The 22,374-nt window shown below is 36.7% G+C and overlaps 1 protein-coding gene across 13 annotated transcripts in view; it reads left to right on the plus strand.

Moving 5' to 3' along the window:
- EYA4 (EYA transcriptional coactivator and phosphatase 4) overlaps nt 1-22,374 on the plus strand; it is a 251,129-nt gene that overhangs the window by 121,467 nt on the left and 107,288 nt on the right. For all 13 annotated transcript variants that reach the window (XR_011650524.1, XR_011650525.1, XM_045188797.3 and 10 more), the window contains exon 3: nt 8,213-8,262. Coding sequence is in view for 11 of the 13 variants with exons in the window: in XM_045188797.3 (XP_045044732.1) it covers nt 8,213-8,262 (50 nt within the window). In the remaining 2 variants the exon portion in view is untranslated. The remainder of the gene's footprint in view (nt 1-8,212; nt 8,263-22,374) is intronic.

Below are 22,374 nucleotides of genomic sequence, written 5' to 3' on the forward strand. Positions count from 1 at the left end.
TGTTCATAGTACACGTCTGTGAGAAAAAATTCTTTGAACACTTATCTGTCATAAATACACAGAGTGTTGGGGCTGAACAGTCTAGTCCTGTTCCAAACCTGGGGGGAGTGGAGGACTTTCATATGAGCTGTAACCTGATCTGTTAAGGCATCTTATGGTTCCTTTTGTGGCATTTTAAGTACTGTGTTACCTTTGATATAGTCCCTTTTGGGTAATAATGAAAAATGTACCATTAGAAGGAGTTTGAACATTTCCTGAATATTTCATGTAATATATTTGGAGTTTATGGCAGGTGACAAAGGACTATGGCATAATTAAGGAGAGAACGTGCTTCAGAATTTTACAAGTTTATGTGGTTTGACATTTGATTTAATAGGTATATACTCTACAAAAATAATCGTGCTTTGTTTGCGAGTCATTGTTATATGTTGCTTTTAAAATATATCTGACCTTGCACTGAACTCTCGAATAATGTGAACACTGTTGTGACAGTTGTGGCTGATGAAGAGTTACAGCCCAGAGGATCTTTTGCCTTTAAAAACGTAACTTCTCCCCAGTGTGCGAAGTTGTGTAACATCCCTCCCCTAAACCTGGGTCCTGGAAGCTAAGGTCTTGCCTAAGGCAGTCCAATACTAGAGGGATAAAATAATTTGTACTTTAGATTTTTGTTGGTGGATTTTTATTGATTAAACTTCTGCCCTACCACTCACAGCAAATGTGTTTATTTTATTACTCTTGCAGTTAAAGACAGAGTGTTCAATTGTACCTGTGTACTTTATGTATAACAGTTAAAGAATGGTTATGGCGATTTTTCTTTGAACTACAGTCGACGCAGGCTTCCAGTGATGCAGTAGCATTAACTCACTGTTAGAATAAATAAGTGGTAACTTGGGCTTTTCGAAACTGATACTGTGTGTGGGAGGGGGGAGAAGCCTGGGTAAGCAATGATAAAGAGGTTGAAAAGGGATATACTAAGAAAAAGGAGGAGTAAAGAAACTTTCCTAACTCTGTGAAAAGGATTTCGGAAATGTATGAATTTTAGAGCTGCAAACGTTTTGTTTCTAAGAAGGAATGACACTTTATAAAAGTAGTTTTAGATTATTTAGTCATTAGATTTTTTACAAAGCCTATCTCCAGATTTAGCTTTTTGACCACCATTGGCAAAATAACAGTATATTTTTTTTGAAAAGTCTCTCAAATTTGTATGGGCATATTAAACAGATATTTTTAAAAACTCTATCTGACAGCCTTTATGTCCCAGAATTTTTTATATGGCTTTGAGTTTTTAGAAGTCAAGAGTTGAGTTTAAACGTATAAAAATGTAAAAGAGGTCTCGCTGAGAAGTGCAGAGGCATGTTAGTCCAGGCCAGGTGAGACCGTGTCTCTCCGTGTTCCTACCTGTGTGGGTCCGGCAGCACAGCCATTCCATGCTGATCTCAGCATAAACTACATTTACTTGGCTGCGCAAATAATCATAGGTTATCTCATTAAAGTTGTCTCATTTTATGCTAAGTTCTATTAACATATATTTAGAAAGAGAGCATATGTTTTTGTCACTGTTCTAAGTAAATAAGTATTAGAATAACTTTCGACAAAAGCCTCTATTGTAAAAATTATATATTCTGTCAAATATCCCAGCTAGTATTATGTGACTCAATATTTAAATAATTCACATATCTACTTTTATATTTTCTTAGCTCTGTTACTAAATGCATTCTGAAGTAAAATTGAAAGAGATATTTATTTAATTCTACTGACTCAAGAATAGGATGTTCTAGGGAGCCCATGAAACTGAGTATCAATTGGTTCAAATGATTTTTAAAAAGCAAATGTGTTAAAAAAGGTCATCTAATTGAAATACATTAAATCAGAGCATAATTTATATTCCTAGATTAAAGGTGGTATAATTATTTTAAAATACTTTATATTTTCATTAACATAAAATTTAAATATGACTAACTTCCAAGTATTAAAAAACATGAATAATGCCACATATCAATTGATACTAAAAGAAGTCTCCTATTTTCACTAAACCAGAACCTAAAGGTAACTCATTCCATTTTATCAGACAATTGTTGACAACAATTTGACTAACTTGGCCATAAAGTATGTTTTATAAAGTGTACATTAATATAGAAACTAGGCGTTGATATGCTACAGTATTTGTATAAATATTATTCAGTCAGATTCACATTTCAGAGCATTCACATTTGAAGTCAACCAAAGCTGACAATCTAATTTACACTATATTTTCTACACAGTGCAGTGAAAAAATAAAGATTTTCTTAAAAATCACCTGTAAAAATATGTATCATAAGTCACTCATTTTGTTAGCACACTTTCATTTTTTACATTTTTATTTTGGAAGTATAGTTTTAGAATTGACCTTTTATTATCACTGTATTGTGTGTTCTAAAATGGTCATTAAAGTTCATTTCAAAACAAAATGAAGTTACAAAAGAAGTCTTCTAAAAATGTCTTCTTCCATAATTCAATCCTTTACTTTTTTATTATTGTTAATGTTTCAGGATTTATAAACAGCAAGACTAAGTAGAAAATAATTGGGATAATTGGTTCCAGCTTTTTAAGATGGAGGATAAGATAAAAGAAACTTGTTCTTTTTTGCAGATTTTTATGAGTTAATTATGTTTTTAGTTCTTACAAAAGTTAATTAATATGAAACATCATAAGCTTCTCAAAGCACCTCATAGTTAGAAAATATGAAAAACTTTAAGGTAATTTTTATACTTAAATATAATAGTTGTTATGCAAAATATTCTAGAGATTATATTTTCTACACGTATTTTCCAGACATTCAAAGTTTTCATTATTCCCTATGCCAAATCCCACATACTTTATAATTTATTTTAAAAGTACAATTTTTTTCAATTACAATTTACATTCAATATTATTTTGTATTAGTTTCAGGTGGAAAAGTACAATTTCTGTTATTCAAGTACATACAGCCTAAAAAACGAAGAATGGGTGGTACTGTCAAATAAGAACAAGAATTTTTCTGGATGTCTAATGTAATAACATTGACCAATCTTCTCTCCTTTTTTCTACTTCATGTTCCCTTGATTCTTACTACTGCTGACATTGTATTCATTGTTTACCTGTTTGCTTATTTATTGTACGTCTCCTTCACTGGGATGCATGACTCATCAGTTTGGGTTAGTGCTGCTCAGCAGAAATATGGTGCAAGCCACATGTGTTTGGAACTTTCTAGTAGCTGTGTTAGAAAAGGAAAAAGAAACAGGGAATTTATTTTATTTAACCCAGGAGATCTAAAATATTATTTTATTTCTCAGTATAAAAATATTGAGATTTTTATATTCTTTTTCATACAAATTCTTTGAAATCCTATATGCCTTTTGCACGTACAGTGCATCTCAGTTTGGACTAGCCCATATGTTTCAAGGACTAACAGCCACGCGAGGCTAGTGCTAATTCTGTTGGACTACTCAGGTCTAGTTCATGTCCATTTCTAGAATGGTCTCTAGTGTATTCAAGATATTCAGTAAACAACAAAAAATTGGAAGTTTTTTTTCACATTAGACGGTTTTTGCAGTTTGGGTGGTGGATACTAGAGGTATTTGGATATATATTTTTTAGAACATTTCACTCTGTTTACATAGAATTTAAATGCTATTGGTGCTTGGTAAAAACTGGTTTCTTAAGTAACCCAGTTTAAAAGATTTGCTTAATAGTTGATATAAGAAGTAACTGGTAGGTTCTTTAAAAAGCATTCCATGGAATATTTCATCTCAGGGTTTGTTTTTTTTTTTGGTTTTTTTTTTTTAAAGATCTAAAAAAAGCAATTGGCAAATCCATCATAGGCAAGAAAGAAAGGCTTGAGGTATAGCATTCACTTCTGACTTCATCCCTCTTAGTGCTATAGCCATGGGACATTGAACCAGAATTTTAACCTTAGTTTTCTTTGAGCCCTAGTTTTCTCATTTGTAAATGGAGGGTTTCATCCATCATACTTGTCTTCATAGATTAAATGAGATTACATATATACATAGTCCAGCACAGTGGATGGAAAAGAATAATTGCTTAACAAAGAGCAATAATTACTATTGTAATGTGATGAAAATTGAACTTTAAATATTAAGACATTTTAATCTTCATTTTAAATAATTTTAGTTTATATATTTATGAATTTTAGGCTCCTAACATGTACTGGTTAAAATGCCTTTGTAAATCTTGAAGTTTACTACAGAAATTGCTTTTTGATTAATTTTTATGGTTTTCAATATTGTCATCCATGAATTGAAGAAAACCAAGTATCTCCCTAAGCATTGTGCCTTGCATATGATAAACACTAAAAAAATTGTAGGTGTTACTCATTCATTTGTTTTTTTAATCACTGTTTTGATACATTTATATGTTTACTATATACTACTAATAATCTTAAAATAGTTAAATTTTTAATTCTTTTTTTCCTGCTTTGATGTTGCACATACTTTAGTAACATCATGGAGGGTTAAAATTCACAATAATGCAGCCACTAGAATGCATTTAACACAATTCATCTTTCCCCTCTCGGTGGTTTTTGCCCACCTCCTGTGTGTCTTATGAAAACTAGGATTTGGATTTAAATCATGGGCATGAAATTCCACTTCAAATCTTGGCCTGCTTGCTTCAACTTTGTTCAGAACAAGTTCAAAACTAAATTGGTGGTCATTGAAGACAGAAGGTTCTATATATTTTATAATAATATTCTTTCTTCAATAGCGTATATGTTTCAGCAGTCACCGTTTAATGAAGTGTTGCTGATCTCTCACATGGGAGGGTGTGTTCAAATTTAGGTAAAACTTTCCATTTGGCTTCTAATTTCGTGTTCAAGACACTATAAACATATAACTTTCTTAATGATTCATTTAATGATTCATTTAAATGATTCATTTAACTATTCTCCATCAATTTAGAAATAAAGGAGGGTTTTGAAGTATTTTAAAGTCATAAAGTTCCTTTTTTTGGTTTTTGGTATTACTAAAAATTTTTTTCAAGGATAGATTAAAACATCAGATCATATTCTCCTCCATACTTTGCCTCAATCAATAACACTATTCCATCAATTCTTTCTCAGAAATATCTGTCAACAACATCTTCTCAAACCTATTCTTGTGGCCCCTGTCTTAATTCAGGGCTTTAGCATCTCTCACTGATGGACTGAAATGTTCACTTAGTCAACTAGTATTTGGGGATGGTCTTAGTCCATTTGGGTGGCAGTAACAAAATACTACAGACTACCTAGTTTGTAAATAACAGAAATTTATTTCTCATAGTTCTGGAGTTTGGAAAGTCCAAGATCAAGACACCAGCATTATTGTGTCTGGTGAGAGCCCGCTTTCTTGTTCACAGCCAGCTCCTTGCTGTGTCTTCAGTGGTAGAAGGGCTAGGAAGTGCTGCAAGGCCTCTTTTTTAAGAGCATTAATCCCATTCTTAAAGGCTCCACCTTCATGATCTAAGAACCTCCCAAAGGCCCCACTTTCTTATCTTTGAAGGTTAGAATTTCAACATATGAATTCTAGGAGGACACAAACATTTAGACTGTAGCAAAGAGCATCTACTTAAGTTTAGAGATGAGTGAGGTATAAAATCAATGCCATCTCTGCAGTCATAGAACTTTTACTTTTCCTGTTGCACTAGGCTTTTATCTGTCTTGCAGCCCTCACCTTCTACTCCTCCCACACTAGCTTCTATACCATCTCTCTGCAGTCTGTTTCTTAAAACCCTTAAGTAATCTTCATCGGCCCAAGATTTTACGGGGGTACCTCCGTACCCATTGTTAATTTGTTCCTGAATTCATGGTGAGTGCTGAACCCGACAAGTACCGGGCGGTGAAGCATTTTCTCTTGCAAGGCAGCTTCGTGATTCATGCAAGTTTTAGTAAGTGTGATGAATCCTGAGCAAGCACGGCGTGCTGAAACATTTTTTCTTCTCAAAAGGCAACGAGTACAGGGTTTGACTAGTTCTGAAGCTGACGACTACTGAGGTATGACTGTATTCCAAATTCTTTACCATTCATAATGTCTTTATAATATGGTTCCTCTGGCAACCCCCATGATGTTGAAACACCTGCTTTTCTTGGAGGCCTATATCCTTTGAGACTCAGTTCAGAAGTCACTTCCTTTGTGGCCATCCCCATCTCCCTCTGCCTGGGGTAGACTGTCCTCTGAACACCCACAGCACTGTGTGACCTCTCCTCCAGGAGTCATGGTTTCCTAAATATCATTCTGCCCTCACTTGACCATGAACAGATGAATGAACCTCCTAAAAGGAATCACGTTGAGTAGTGCATAGATACCTAAGATACTACCTAAGGGAATATCTGTACTTGAATATTTTATCACAAATTTGTTAGTTGTGGATCTAAGTCTCTGTGAGTACGAAGTGGTAAGTAATCAATGATATGTCCTCTGCCATTACAATTACTACTTTGAGAAAAAGTTAAAATAATCAGAACTTTCTGATAATTATTTTAGGAATGATGTTTTTATAGCCATGGGTATTAAAGAAAAAAATTCCTTGTCTTTTGAACCATAGGAAGCTTGTCTGGTTCTGACTCTTGCTTGGGAGTCTGGTTTGTCTCTTCAGTTTGCAGATTCTTCAGTCAGTCCCAAAGTCCAGTCATCACTTTGGGGAAAGCGACATTCACTTTGGGACGATTTCTGTGTATTCATTGGGCAGTTCATGTACTTGATGGTGATGAATCATAGGAATGAACCACTGGGAAAGAAGGGTTTTATTCTGGTTTCCTTCCTTTTTAGTTTTTCTATTTCATGGAAAAATGTTAATGGACGTAATAAGACTTGTGGGTTTTGTAGTAAATTCTATGTTGACATTTTAAGAAAAGTATTTCCCTTTTTCTTTTTTTTTAAACTAATTACTCTTGGGAATATTTCTTCACCCTTCCATCTCATGGTGCTGAATTCCATGTTAAGAGCATAGATAATGTTACAAATAGGGTAATCTTTACTAATCAGTTTTACTTTTATATTGTATAAATGTATACACAGTATATAAAAGAGTATACACTTAATCAAGCAAATAATTTGTTTCCCAGATTATAAAAATGTCTTGGCTTAGAATTAATAGCAAAAGACAGATTTTTGAAAGTGTAGGTGTCTTCTATGTTTGTTCAAGCATTCTTCTGGGTCAGAGAAGGAAAAAATTACCTGTGTGTTAGAAAGACAATGTGGTGTCTTTGAAACTCAAAGCCCACTGTTAAGTGATGCCACTTGTACTGCAGTTCATACCATGGGGTACAGTCAGTAGACTTATCTGTCACTTCCAAGCTACACATTAGAATTTAAAATGTCCTGTATTCTTCAGGTTGTGTGGATAAACCATGGTCATATAGACACCCAGAGTACATGACCATGGGCTTGGAAATGCATATTGTTAATGCTTCACATTAACTAAAGGATTTTTGAAATTGAGCCTACTTTACATATAATGTACCATTAAGGCCATAATGAACATAAGTATCTGTGCTTGCAGTTAAATTGCGAAAAATGGCTTTGTGTTTTACCTTATTTTAGAGAATGTACTGCACGCCATTGTGCGGAAATGCAGAGCATGTCCTTGAAGTACAAGTTATTCTCATTCTCTACCTTCTGTGGGTTAAAAACCACAAAGTTGAAATATAGTCTGCAAAATATATTGCAAATATATGTGAGAAGCCCATGAGCAATGCCGAAACTTAATTAATATGCTGAGAAATATATAAAACATACAGCCAGTGGCTTGAGAAAGTGAAAATTAATATATGAATGTTTTAGCTAACACCGTGCTCTGCCCCCAGAACCTGGTGTTTATTATTGTGTGCTTTAGCAGGAGGCAGAAGTAGTATCGATTGAGAAAACACTTCTCAGTGAATTGAGAACAGTATGGCTTCCTAGTTTCTAAGTGGGAAACTTGGTTCTTTGGTTTCTTTGTTCCTGGTTAAGCTAGTCCCGGGCTGTTTTAGCTGAACATTTTATATACTAATGGAGTCTAGGGAAGTGCCTTTGGCAGCTGTTCATGGGAAAATAATGAAATACCCTATTTAGTACTGCATGCTGCCGCTGTAAAATGTGGAGAGTATTTTATAGAGATCTTGGTGAGCAGAGCTGTATCCACTTTAAGGTTAACAAGTGTGCGAGCCTGAGTGAGGAAGTTGTATTTTCATATGAGAATAACTAGTACTCTCTTCTTACAGGTAAAGAAAACGTGCACAGAATCAGATGTTTCAGAACCTCAGAATTCCAGGTACAGTAAAATAGAGGCCAAGACCTTCTAAGAAAAATTGCAACTTGAGAGAACTAGTAAGATGTTATATTCTAGATACAACTGTGATTTGAAATACTGAGTTTCTTTAAGAGCTTAACCTTTGTGGAAATTGGGTATTGTACTGACTAGGGTGCCATTAATTATTATATTAATAAAAAGGATAATGATTGAAATCGGCTTTAAAGACTAATAGCAGGAACATCGCCAGAAGTACTTGAGGACATCTTCCCCTTAGCACGCATTATCTTACCTTTGCCTTCATTTTTCCTACTAATCTCTTATCATATATTTGCATCTGAAATTTTGCCACAAACTCAGTAACTTCCAAATCTATGCTTACCAAAATAACTATAATATTTCTTTTCTTTTTTAACCAAACATTGCTAGATTTTGTGAATGCTGTCAAATTGGAAAAATCAAAATTAACTTGGCCTTTTCTTTTTGGTTTTGTAGAGCCCATAGAAATGATGAATTAAAGTGGTCAGGCCACTATATACAGGAATTTTTAGTTGCTTGGTGTCGGATCAGATGCCCAAAAGGTTTTTCAGGACTACATATTTTCATTTCAAGATCCAGAGCCTCAATTTTAAATAGAAAAGTGAAAGTATTATAAGTATCATTGCCATAATAAACACATATCCTTAATATGGTATTAATGATGTACCTTCACTTACTGCATTAAGACATTTGTATTTAATGGTGAGATGGATCTTAGTTTATTTTATCCTACTTGCTCCAGTATATGACGTACATAGCGATTTTCTCTGTGTAACAAAACAATGTGTCTCTGGGTAAAGTGTTACTAACTGCCATGTATTCTTTTGGGGCAGCAAGTACATGTTTGTACAGTCCATTTCCAGCTTGAGTAACCTTTCCTTTGTTGTATGCAGTATGATAGTTCTGTGATTAATTCCTATACACCTTGTATTAAAATGATTGTATATGGCCTTTTGGAAGGATCATCAAGAGTATATAATCTTCTATAAAATTTTGGACATTTGATCTTTTTTCCTTATAGTTAGGTACCAAAGTAGAATCAAATAGTTTCAGCTTATTGGAGCAGGAGGAAATGAGTAAACTATTATATATACATATTTTTTTTTCTTACAAAGAAGGGTAATTCCAGGAGGCATGGAGAGGAACAAAGGCCCAGCCTCTATTTCTTGTGGGCATTTTCCTTCTAATTATTTTAGTGACTTCTGTGAGTGACCTACCTATGACTTATTATTTAAGTAATTGGACAAGTTTTGCAAGCTGCTGGTCTTAAGGGTTACTAAGAAAAACAGAACAATATCATCATTCTTATTTTCACTATTTCACCTCAAAATATTTTACCCTTCAAGCCACTCAAGATTTTTGGCCTGATAATATGATGCTTAAATAAATTCACCAAGCAGAAAGCTGCCTAGCTGATTCTGTTCACAGTTGGTATCAGTAAGTCCAGAAGAAGCGGAGTTTAGAGCTCAGGGTATTTACACCTAGAATTAGGGCAGGAAATCCCAGGTTATGTGGCCTTAAAAGTGCAACTTTATTTTTAAGGCAAATGATGACTATTTCAAGTGACTATTTAAAATCTATTTTAGCATTTTATAATATTTATCAGATATTTAATACATAATGTTAATATATTAATATATATTACATGATAATATTAATTGAAAAATAGCTTGACTTCCTGAGAACTAGCAGATGGTTGCTGTGATTAACTTCCTAATTAATAATATAAACAGGTAAAATTAGACAAATTAATTACTAAAGACAGTAAAACATCGCAATATCAAAAAGAAACAAAGCAATACTTACATATTAAAATACAAGCTGGAAAGACCTTCGAGTGAGCTAGAATCATTTATTCGTTCAAGGTTGCCCAGAGAGTTCGGTATTGGCTGGTCTCTCCGGACCTCTGGTGCAGGAGACAATCTCCGCACCCTAATGGTGTCTGTAACATAAAGATGTGACTACTCCTGGACTCTCTGTTTATCCACAAGTGTTAGGTATTAACGTGCCAAAACTAGCACTTAATTCATGCAATGATGGAATACCAAGAAGAGACTAAAAATATACTAAAGAACATTCTGCGCACAAAGCATACAAAAACTTACCAAAGTCAGTGAATCAAGGAATGCCAAAAACAGTATTTTGCATGTATTGCATGGTTTGAGGTTCAGTTCTTATAGACCATTAAAAAATACCCTGCACCAAAATGCCTTTATTATAGACACTCACAGCATTGCTTTAGTATATACAATACATATATGGCTACATTCTTTTTTGGTTATTAAAAACCGCAGATGTTCACATATTCATATTCTCTCTCCCTGCCTCCCTCTCTCTCTCTCCCCCCACCTTCCCCACCTCCCATGCATATGTGTGTTTGCAAGTGGAAGAGAGGGAGGGAGAGAAAAAGAGAGATTGATTCAGATAGAGGTTTAAAAGTCTAGGCTATATAACTCTATTCTAAACAAATGCAAAGTGGAGAACTGAGCTCCAAATGAAATACTGCATCAGCATAAAACGCATGCAAGCTGGAGACCCACTGCCTTATAAAATGCTGGCTCACTTGGAACCTAAAACTAATGTCACTCACTTCTTTAACTAGCTTTATAGTATGTTGGTTTTGGATTTGAAAAGATGAGAATGAACACAGATGGAAAGTGTTTTTACAGTAGGGAAGTAATTAAATTGGGTGTGCAGAATTTGTCAGGAAAATTCTTGGAGTGACATATGTGTATCAGCAAATTCTTTGTCTTGTTTGGCCCTAATTCTTCCTTTGGAAAAAAAGTACTTGAGCTGCATATGTGACTGGTAGATGGGGAGAAAGAGAATTTGCAAACCCATGCCATGGAAGTACGGTAAAAAATGCCTTCCTCAGAATGACATTGTGTGTATATCCTGAAAATGAAACATTAGGGACAGTGTTTTCTCAGGTTCATGAAACCGTATTGAACTTGATGTCATATGAAAAAGTATATAATGTGCTTCTAGAAAGATTGACATTTCTCATTACTTTTACTTTTCTCTGTGTTGCTTACCATGTCCAGAGTACAGTATTGTTGGTCTTTGTTTCTAAAAGTAATGTTAACCATAAAATGTATGCATGAGAAAACTAAAATATTTATTTTTCTCATACTTAACCAGACCCTAAAATTATTTGTTACTACATAGACCATCTTAAAACATAAGCTGAAATATTTGCTTTTTTCTTTTGTTGATTATGTTCCAGTTAAAGGTGAGATCATATGGTATTTGTCCCTCACCGCCTGGCTTATTTCCCTTAGCATAATGCTCTCCAGTTCCATCCATGCTGTTGCAAAGGGTATAAGCCCAAAAGAAAAAAGCAAACAAAATATAACCAGAGACATTGAAATTAAGAGCAATCTAACAATAGCCAGAGGGGAGTGGGGAGGGGACAGTGGAGAGAGGGGTTTTTAGGAACTACTATAAAGGACACATGGACAAAATCAAGGGGGAGGGTGGAGGTGGGGGAGGGAGGTGGGTTTGGACTGGGTGGGGTGGAGGGATGGGGAGAGAATGCAGACAACTGTAATTGAGTAACAATAAAAATTTTTTTTAAATTAAAAATTAAAACAAAACATAAGATGAAATATTTATGTTCATTTTGTCTACACTCATGGTGAATTTATCCATGTGGGTTTGTGTCTCATTTGAGTCATCACTGAAAACACATTGACCTTCTTGAGTTTCACTGTAATAGCTCCTGCACAAGTGAAGTTTGTAGCAGAAGTTTGTTTGGGTTTCACATTTTGGGGAACCCTTTTGCTCTCAGTCCTTTTTATTTCTGATAGCAGTTGAGGGAGTAATTTATTTTATTCTTTAATTGCATTCTTGGCAAATAATCTTAGACTACATACATATTAAAATGGCCCCATAATATATGAATGATTTCTTTGGTGAAGTTGGGTTACTCTCTACTTTTTCTTTTTGAGGCCACTAATTAGTGGAGGATTTTCACCAAAATGAGATGAAAAACACAGAAAGAAAATAAAACTCAAATCAGGCAATTTTGTTTTAAAGTCATTCTGTAATTAAGGAGTGAATGGAAATAATTTGGTGAAATTGGTTGCAAAGTGACTTCTAAGAAATGTACCAGTTCCTTTATATTACTGCTTCATCTCCCCCTTGCCAGAGTACCTCTAAGGGAAAGTTTTAAAATAAGAAGCACATATGGTGCATTTGAGTTAAGATGATAGTTCTCCCATCCCAAATAAAAGATGATTCTGTGGGTAATGGTGAAGGTGGACTCCTCTCCACTTTAAAGGTTAAAGAAATTGGGTTTGCTGAGAACCGAATGGTTGCCTGAAATCAGCAAAGCCTTGGCCATGTGCTGTGTGTTTTTGCCCTAGTCTATCCTAATTTTAGAATTACCAAGAGAAAGGCAGACCACTCTCCTGCTTTTAAACTATCTTTGAAACGAATCCCTCTGTAATATCTAGTAATTCTATGAGCTTCAGGAAGTTTATCTACTCAGTGTCTATGTGTAAAAACTTTAAAAATACAACTTACTCATTTTACATAAATAGGTATGATATAACAATGCTATATTTAAGATATTAAGTTATACATGTTTGTTTGCTAGTAAAATAATTTTTGCAATGCTTCCAGAATTCAGAAACATTTATCTGCATATAATTTTCTGTCAAAAATTAAATGCTGCATTTTTTCCTACCAGTGAAAGCAGAGGACCCCTTTGTGAAAACACTCACAGAATCTCACTGTCAAACCAGAGGCTCAGTTGGTCCAATATTCTATCCCTAAGAAGCCTCAGAAATTATTACTAGAGGGTTGCAAGTTCTCAATCTTGAAAATTTTAACATGTAGTACCAATAAAATTGGGTACTCCCAGTAACACAATGTAGCTGTACATTCCATGGGATTACATAAGCATTTTTTTGGACTTAGTCATTTTACTAGCATCTACTATCTTTTGGATTGAAGAACCCAGAAAATTACTAATCATAATACAAAATAATAATTCATCCCTTGTAGTTGTTTAAAACTACCTCTTTCAAGTTATATCCTTCCCCTGAAAATGAGGGATGATGAATAGATATTCTAAGAGTGCAATCTAATTCTCCTGTTTCAGGGCGTGAAGAGGAAGACCATGGTAACTCAATCTCTATACAAATGGTTTAGTTAACCTGAGTCTTACAACTTCATTGTTTTCTTTCTAATTTTGAGAGCATTTTGTCTCATTTCAAAGCCTGGCTTCATGCGGACACCTGTCTAGTCACTGGAGGTTTTCTGAATCTGTTTTGCCTTCCCTGGTGCCTGTTGACAGATTCCTACAGGTGTGGAAGCAGCTGAGATTCTGGGTACGAGTGAATGATGGGTTCTGGTGTTGCTGCTAATCGTGTCCTCATTTTCTGGGATGTCTTGACCCTTTTGGTCATGGTAGCATAATAAGTTGATTTCCTCAGATAAGTGCTCACAGTGTCTGCTAAATCCCTGATCTCAGTGAAAATTGAAGATTTAAAGAGCAGTCTCAAAACTTAGATTATTGTTTCCTAAATGCCTTATCATTTATGTCTCTGATTAGCCTTTTCCAGTAGTTCACAGATGCCATTCTCCTCCTTCCACAGAGGCTGGACTGCTCCATCCCTCTCTGTGCTACCTTTTCCCTCCCACCTTTGCTCTGCTACTTAGTTTTAACTCATCCCGCAGACCTTTGCTCTTCCCTGGCTGGCCCACTGGTCAGTGTCACCGTCGGGACAGCATGGCGCCCTGTGCCTCTCCTTCAGACGTGCCTCATTTGAGTAAATCACTGCACCATAAGCTCCACAAGGGGAGGGATCATATTTGCTTTCTTTTATTCCCTGTTGTATCATTATTATACAGCTCAAGGCCCGCCTAGCAGGCAGCAGGCCCTCACCAGTAAGTGAATGAGTAGCTTCCAAATACACAAATCCAGTCTGCACTCTCTCTTGGAATATTTTATAACTATAAATCCCTGTTACACTTTTATCAGGGATTTCTCTTTACTATCTCAAACTCCTCTTGTGGAAAAAAAATGTGATTATTACATTCCCTACTCCAGTATCGTTCTTTCTAGTGGTAATATTCTCAGTGGTCCTGCCTCAGAACTTTAGAGTAATCTTTGATGTATTCCTCTCTTTCCTTTGCCAAATCTTGTTGGTCAAAGTTGCACTTAATTTTCCTTTGCTGTGTTTTGAGTCTCTTCATCCTTCCTCTTCCCATTGCCACTAGGAAAGTTCAAGCTCTTGTTCCCTCACCTCTGAATTAGTACAACAAGTTCCCACGTGATCCTCGGGTATTGACCTTGCCTTTCTATTCTGCCAGGCTGTTGTGTGAGCCTGTTTTAATGGCACTTTCTCTGTGGAGTTACCCTGTTCATTGATCAGACAGTATTTAGTAGATGTTTACAGTATTCACAGAAACATGAACAAATAACTTAAAAATAAAACTGTCTGTAAGAGTTAAAAATGAGGACAGACACTGTTTGTACCTAATTGCTGTCCACAAGAGGTCAGGGGTTATTTGGGCTACTTGTAATCTACTCTCTTATCACCTTTATTGTAATCTGTTAGGTGTTCATTTAGTTGCATTTCCTATTCTTCCTTTCGTTCTAAACTGATATAAATAAATCTAACATGGGTCCCAGAAAATAAATTACAGAAAAAATACCAGTTACATAGGTACTTTGGTTTTCATTCTTTCCCTCTCCTGCCCCATTTCCTACACAGGCCTTGGAGTAAAACAGGATATTTGTGTGTAGAAAGCATCTGTTTTAGGGCAGTGCTCATCTGGTAGATCTACAGATGAGCTCATTTCACCAGAGGAGCAGAGGAGAAAAGCACCCCCAGAGTGCAGCTTGAGGCCCCCAGAGCACCGTGGGCCAGGGCAGTCAGGAAGAGTTTCATGGAGGAGGTAGGGCTAACGGTCAAAGAATAGACAAGATCTGGAAAATGGGGGAGAATTAACAGTGAGGTATGAAGAGAAATAGAAACTGAAATTGGAAGGCATATTTTATGGATGGTAAGTAGGCCCACTTGATCCATATGGAGAAATAGATTCGATTGGAAAATAGGTAAATTAGCACAGATTGTGGCTGGCTTTGGTTCCTAGTTGTCTTCGTTAGGACTCTTTTTAGTTGTAGTTTCCAGTGGGAGCTGGGGAAGTTTTTTGTTTGTTCTTACTTTGTTGTTTTGATTAGGAACAATGGTATAATGTCTTAGAGAATGTGAGGAGAGAGGGCTGGGGTCTACTCCTGTTCTGGCTGCTACACAACTTCACCGCCGTTCTCTTTGTAAAGACTGGCTCAACAATCTTAGCCTTTCTGTAGGCCCCACAGTAGGAAGAAAATGTCCATGTAACACTGGTCATGTTTTTATAATTTTTACCTCTTTAGGCACCCAGACAATAGGATCCCTCTCATTTTCTTTATCTTGTCCCAAACTTCAGCAAAGATAATGGTATCAGAAAGACAGATTCACAAAAGAGAAACATGGCTTTCAGGAGCCACCCCCTGAGACCATATGAAGCAGGGGTGAAAAGAGCTTCCACGAAAAGGAGCCTGAGCAGATAACCTAACCAATGCCATCTACTTTCTACCTGTGCCCAGAATAGATAACTGGGTGTTGTATTCCAAACACCTTCCCCAAGTCTTTCATTTTATATAATCCAGCATACCTCACTCTCCTCTTCCCTGATCAGATATTACTCAATTGTTATCCATTTCAGTAATGTGGAGACTTGGAGCTTTATTTCATAGGTCAGACATCTACAAACTCGAATCTGCAAAGCAGAGATTGCTTGAGAGAGCTTTAAGTGGCATGGCAGCCAAACTGCAAAGAGAGGAGTTCCATTCACCTCTTCCTGTAAATCCCTCCATTCATTTTTGGCCTTCCTGTCCCCTTCCCCAGGCTGTCCCATTACTGTTCAGTAGACCCGAGTCTTCTCTTCTCCCAGTTACCAATCCAAGTGAAAATTGCTTTCTCCATTTCTTGTGATTAATCCAGTTGTTAAATGATTGACTGATGAATGCATTTCCCACTGCAGTTTATATTATTTACCTCTCTAAAGACAATTTTGCCAGAATAAGCATATAGATTTGGAATTTCTTTTTTAAAAAATTATTGATTTGAGAGAGAGAAGGAGGGAAGGAGAGAGAGAGAAAGAAAAAGAGAGAGCTAGAAACATCAATTTGTTGTTTTATTTATTTATGCATTCATTGGCTGATTCTTGTATGTGCCCTGACCAGTGATCGAACCTGCAACCTTGGTGTAGCAGGATGATGTTACAACTGAGCTACCCAACCAGAGCCTGGACTTTCTTTAAAAACAGACAAACAAACAAACTCTCAAACTCATCCAAAGAAATACAATAAAGAACTTGGAGTCCAAACTCTAAATTTTGACAACCTGTCTTTATAGGCAATGGGAGATCACCAATGGATTTCTGATCAGGTAATAACATAGTTAAAATTGTACTTGTGGTGACAGATCAGCCATGGCACAGGTGGCTGGAGGCAGAGAAACCAGCTGTCAGGTGTATTGGACTGGCCAAAAAGTTTGTTTGGTTTTTCTGTAATATGGCTGTAGTAGCACTTAATTGTCTTTAGCTTCATTCGAAACAATTTTGTTACATTGTGGGGTGACAGCTGTCATTTTAGCATGCATTTAAAAACTTATCAAAATTGGTGAATTTTCATGTAGCCATTTTAATATTGAAGATGGAAGAAAATACACAACATTCTCTGTATAAGCATAAGCTTTATTATTTCAAGAAAAGTAAAAAAAACAACTGAAATGCAAAAAAAAGATTTATGGAGCATATGAAGAAGGTGCTGTGACTGATCAAAGGTGTCAAAAGTGGTTCGCAAAGTTTTGTGATAGGGATTTCTCAGTGTACAATACTCCACAGTCAGGTAGATTAGTTAAAGTTGATAGCAATCAAATCAAGACATTAATTGAGAACAATCAATGTTATACCATGTGGGAGATATCTGACATACTCAAAATATCCAAATCAATAAAGTTATTGGTGAAAAAGAAAAATGTGTTTTAAAAGGCCTGAGAGACTGTGCAAATTGTGGTTATTTTGGGAGGCATTATACACTCCTTTTTCATGGTTTAAATGCATTTCCCCAATTTTCTACATTGTGTATTTATTTATTTATTTTTGTATTGAAAACAAATGTGTATGTAGCATGAAACAATAGATTTGACTTGAAATAGGCATGGTGGCAGTGGAAGGGAGCCGGCCTCTTCTTTCTGACAGCTCGCATTATTCTGTAAATATGGAAAATGCTTGATTTCTCCACATGTATTAGTGATGAATTCCAGAGAACAGCTATGTTTCTGGTCGGCCTCTTGTAAACTGAGTTCCTCTGAAGTCTTTATGGTTAATAATATGAAACAGTCTTTCTGGAGACTATTAGCTGCTTTGAATTAATTTGGTCAGAGTAACACATCACATAAAGTAGCATCTGTTTAGTGACTTTTACCCAGAGGACCCGAGGAACTAACACAAGACTCTACTTTGCATGATAGTGGTAATTAAAATTATCATGGATGGGGGCACTGAAGGTCTCTAAGTATACACCTTGTTGGTGGGTAGTCAGCTTAGGAGTTACTGAGCTGCATATACCCCTTTGGTTATTCTGGATGTGGGGTATCTTTAGTGCAAATGTCTAGACTCAGTGTGAATAGAAACATGGAAGCTTTGGGAGGCCCACTTCAGGCTGCACCAGTTTAAGGTGGGAAGAAATGAGAGGACATTACAGTTTTCTTTCCAGCAGTTCAATGGTAGGGACAACTTATTCATGCCTTTAAAGTTGCTATTCATTGGGCATCTACTGTGTATCAGGCAGACAGTGGTCTGAGTGCTTGAGATGCTTTAGTGAGCAAAACAGGAGCATACATGGGGATGGAGTGTGGTAGGAGATGCTAAATGTGAGGGAATAAAACAGAGGATGTGGTGTACTGGGGAGAAGTCGGTTGTAATTTTAAATTGGACAATATTTAAGAAAAGACTTGGAGGAAAACAGGGAGTAAGCCAAGAAGAGGGCCAGAGAGTGCATTCTGTCAGCTCTGGGCCAATGCATGGGCCCTTCCACGGAAGCCTGCCTGGCTCCTTCAAGTAATAGCTGGGGAGGACAGTGTGGCTAAAATAGAATGAGCCCAGAGTTTCAAGTTTGAAATAGTAATATTCTAGAAAAAGCTACTGTTTCAGTTGCCAATAATTTTTTGACGTATTGGTAATAGTCTCTGACAGGCACCTCATCCATCACTGCTCCAAGGCTGGGCTGACCCAGCCAGAAGCGCCTCTCTCCGCCACACCGCACACATCCTCCAAGCCCCAGCTCTCTCCTAACGAGAGGGCTTCAAACTTTTTACCAGCAGCGCTCCAACACCTGAAAGCTGTTTTGTGTTTTTTTTCAAGTAATGCTCTTAACGTTTTAGTTATAAATGTAGATGAGGGCTTAGTAAGGATTCCAAAAATTTGATTCGTATAGGTACAGAGATTCTGCTCATTATCTCGCATTTAAATCATCCCATTTCGGTTGCCTTAGCAACCTACACAATGTTCTCATTTGCTTTTCAATAAGCCAATGGATGAATGGAGTTTTTGTTCATGTGTTTATGAATTTCTATCACCTGATACTTGATGTCTTTCTGGCATGCGTACTGTGCCAAATAACTGTCTTTATATTCTTAAAATCCATGTAACTAAAATTAAACTTTAGTTTCCTTAAAATCTAAATTTGTAATGAGAAAATATCCAACTTATGAATAGTTGGAAAATCTATGCAGGCCCGTATTGTAAAAAATGCTTTTATTTTCATTACAATTAATTTCCAAGGCTCCGTAAACTTGGCAAGCTGACTCATCTATCAGAGTTCACCCACACAGGCGTTTTTGTGAACGACAGAGAAAGAAAAAGGCCTGACGACAAATGTAGGTTTCGTAGAGTTCATTGCCTCACGCTCACATGCTTGCTTCCCCCAGATGCTGTCTCGGAGCTTAGTTTCTCTTACTTTACGCGTAATTCTCAAGGTTCGTAGCTCATTAAGGTGGGTGTGCGCATGCATACACAACGTGGTGGGCAAACACAGTGATGCCTGAGTTCAATTCCCAGCTGTCTGACCTTGAGCAAACCACTTCTCTGGGCCTCATATTTCATCGTCTGAAGAATGGAAATAATACCATGTTATCCCATGGAGGCATTTTAAGGACTAAAGGGAAGAATATATGGAAAACACGTAGAGAAGTACCTGCCCTATATTAGGTGAATTTAAATGACTGCTTTTTAAATAAATGGGACTAGCAATAGTATTGACAAGTGACAGTCTAAGACTAAAAAGGGAAACAGAAAAATAAGCATAAATATAAGAGTGCAAAATGCGTAGTCACCTGGGATGCCAGAAGTCACTAATGCCAGAAGCCCTCGGTGCTTTTTCAATCCCTGAGGGCATCGGCCTGCCCTAGTTCAGTGCAACAACTCTCGTTGTTGTTGATCGCCTTGGTTCTCTAAGTCAAAGTTAAATTACGTTCAGCATCGTAACACGTTTGGGAATTATCTTTATCCAAAATGATTCAATTTTAAAGGTGCTATTGGTTATAATGATGCACATCTCAGCAACCCAGAAAATTTCACTAAACCTTAATGATCATTCCTTGAAGGTTCTGGATAGCTGAGGCTTTATAGAATTATTTCTTGTTTTTGTTTTGTTTTGTTTTTTCACTAATAGGAACAACTCAATGACTGAATCATGTAGGGATTTTAAAAATCCAGTTTAGGTTCCTGGCACATAGTGGGAAAGTAACAAATACTTATAAGGTGAATGAATGAGCAGCCAATATTTACACTTGGTGTGTGTGAGAAGTTTTTCATGTCTTTACCTACACTACTCTCACTGCCTTATAACCTCTGTAAACAAGGTCACACCTAAGAGAGGTTCTAAGTTTGCTGTAGCAAGTAGGTGACTCTCCATCCCAGCTTGCCCCCCATACAGTCCTAGTGAACTTTTGCTGTCCCAGTGTCCCCTCTTCTTAGAGATATTTTACTTTCAACAAGGTGGCAGTAAATTTTTTGGTTACTCTACTTAAAATGATTATGCTCTTACCAAACTTTTTGAAATAAAATTTTAACAATCACTCCATCTCTCTCCATTCCTCCCTTCTTCTCTTTTGCTCTTTCTCTTCATGTTTCTTCTTTCTTAGGATGACTTTTCTAACAGGGAGTCACACCTTTATCTTTCAAGCAACACAGTATGTGAAAATGCTGCTTGAAATAAAAGTTCATTTAGGAAATAATTGTTCTGCTTTTATAGGTTTGAATATTATGTTCTGTCATATGATTAATTTGTAGAAATTCCATGCCTCTCAAAGATAAGACCATCTTTTCAAGAACACACACAGTCTTATTATATGAAATGATGTAATCCTTTGTAATTTATGTCCCCGTGCTAGCCATACTCTCATTTTTTATTCTTCTTCAGTTGGAACATCCAAAGCCTCAACAGAAAGGCATGGTGGATATCATGGTAGTGCCTGGGAAAAAGATGATTAATGGGGTCTGGCCAAACTCCAAGGCAGATGCAGCACACCCTTCAGGCGGCAGCTGCTGTGGTGATGACCACAGGCTTTGGAAGGGAGCATCGTGCCTGACATCGCATGGGAGACAAAACAGGCTGCTGCAGCTTGGACACTGATTCTCGCATATTCTTTAACATAATGTTCTGTGGGTGCACTTGGGGTAGTAGTTACCCTAGGGTTTGTTGTTGTTATTTGCTTTAAAAGAGAAGTGATGGTAATAAGCATGGGGTAGTGATAAAAAAAGGAGTGTGTGTGTGTGTGAGTGTGTGTGTGTGTGTGTGTGTGTGTGTGTGTGAAAGGAGCCTGGCCATGCAGATCACCACCAGAGTCTCTCCAGGGGATTTGGAAGAGTCAAGTCTTTGTTATGCAACCCCCATGCGTTTTGGGGTGGGTTCAAACTTGACCTCCTCCTAACCTCTGCAGTAGCCCCAGCCTCAGTGAGAGCCCCACACTCCCTGGCATGTTTGCAGAAACTCCCCTGGTACCTAGTAAATGCCTGATTGTCGTCAGAGGAGACATAACCTAAAAGTTCATACATTCATGTCTCGTGCACTGAAAAAACTTTGATAAATAGAGGCTTAGAAATGATGGTAGTAAACCTGAACTACTCAGAGCCCAGCATGAGTCACTCAACTTTGCTGGAAAAAGTAACAATCCCAATCATGGCTCTCGCAGACACTTGACATTGTAACAAGGACATCCATGTGAGAATGTAGACAGCAAAGCACAGGCAGTCAATACCTTAGATAAACAATTCAAGGTCGGTGTCCCAGTAACATCATTTGACCGTAGGTGCTGCTTGCACAGAGTCAATAAACCCCACAGCCGGAATTCAAGGCCTTTTCCTGACAACGGAAGAAGAGCAGTGGGAGGATTCAAAATTATTTTCCAATTTCCTGTATGTTTAGTGCCTTTTTATTCTTTCTGTTTTATTTCTAATCTGCCTATTGCATTCTAACAAATTATTGGTGTAAGGGAATATGAATTTTTATAAAATTGAATTTTACATCATGAAAAACCCTTTTTCTTCATGCCATGAGAATTAGTGATCTTTGAGAAATGTTAGAAATAGTTGGCTTTTAAATGTTAATAACCTCTTCTTGACTTATCATTTATCGGTATACTAAACAGAGGTTGGAAGGTCTTTGGGACTGACTGACTTTCAAATGCGATACACTCGCAAATTTCTCACGTTGCATTCTTTTGTGTGTCCTTTTCCCTATGGTCCTGCATTGAGGATCCATTTAATTAAAGTAGCTGAGTCGCCGCCAGAAAAATAAATGAAAAAAAAAAGAGAGTGTGGTGCAAAGTGTGGGCCTTGGCTTCAGGTTAGGAATCAAATGAACAGCAAAGGAATGCTTGTTCTCCATCCCTGCAATTCCTGGAGTGACCAAACTGGTTTTACAAACCATGTGAATCGATTCTGTGTGTATAGTAAGGCTGAAGGGGTGGCTGGGACTAATGTATTTTCGAGTGGTTTTTTTTTTTTTTTTTTTTTTTTTTTTACTTTCTA

Source organism: Desmodus rotundus, chromosome 11 (genome assembly GCF_022682495.2).
Source record: "Desmodus rotundus isolate HL8 chromosome 11, HLdesRot8A.1, whole genome shotgun sequence".
In the NCBI taxonomy this organism is placed as follows: Eukaryota; Metazoa; Chordata; class Mammalia; order Chiroptera; family Phyllostomidae; genus Desmodus; species Desmodus rotundus.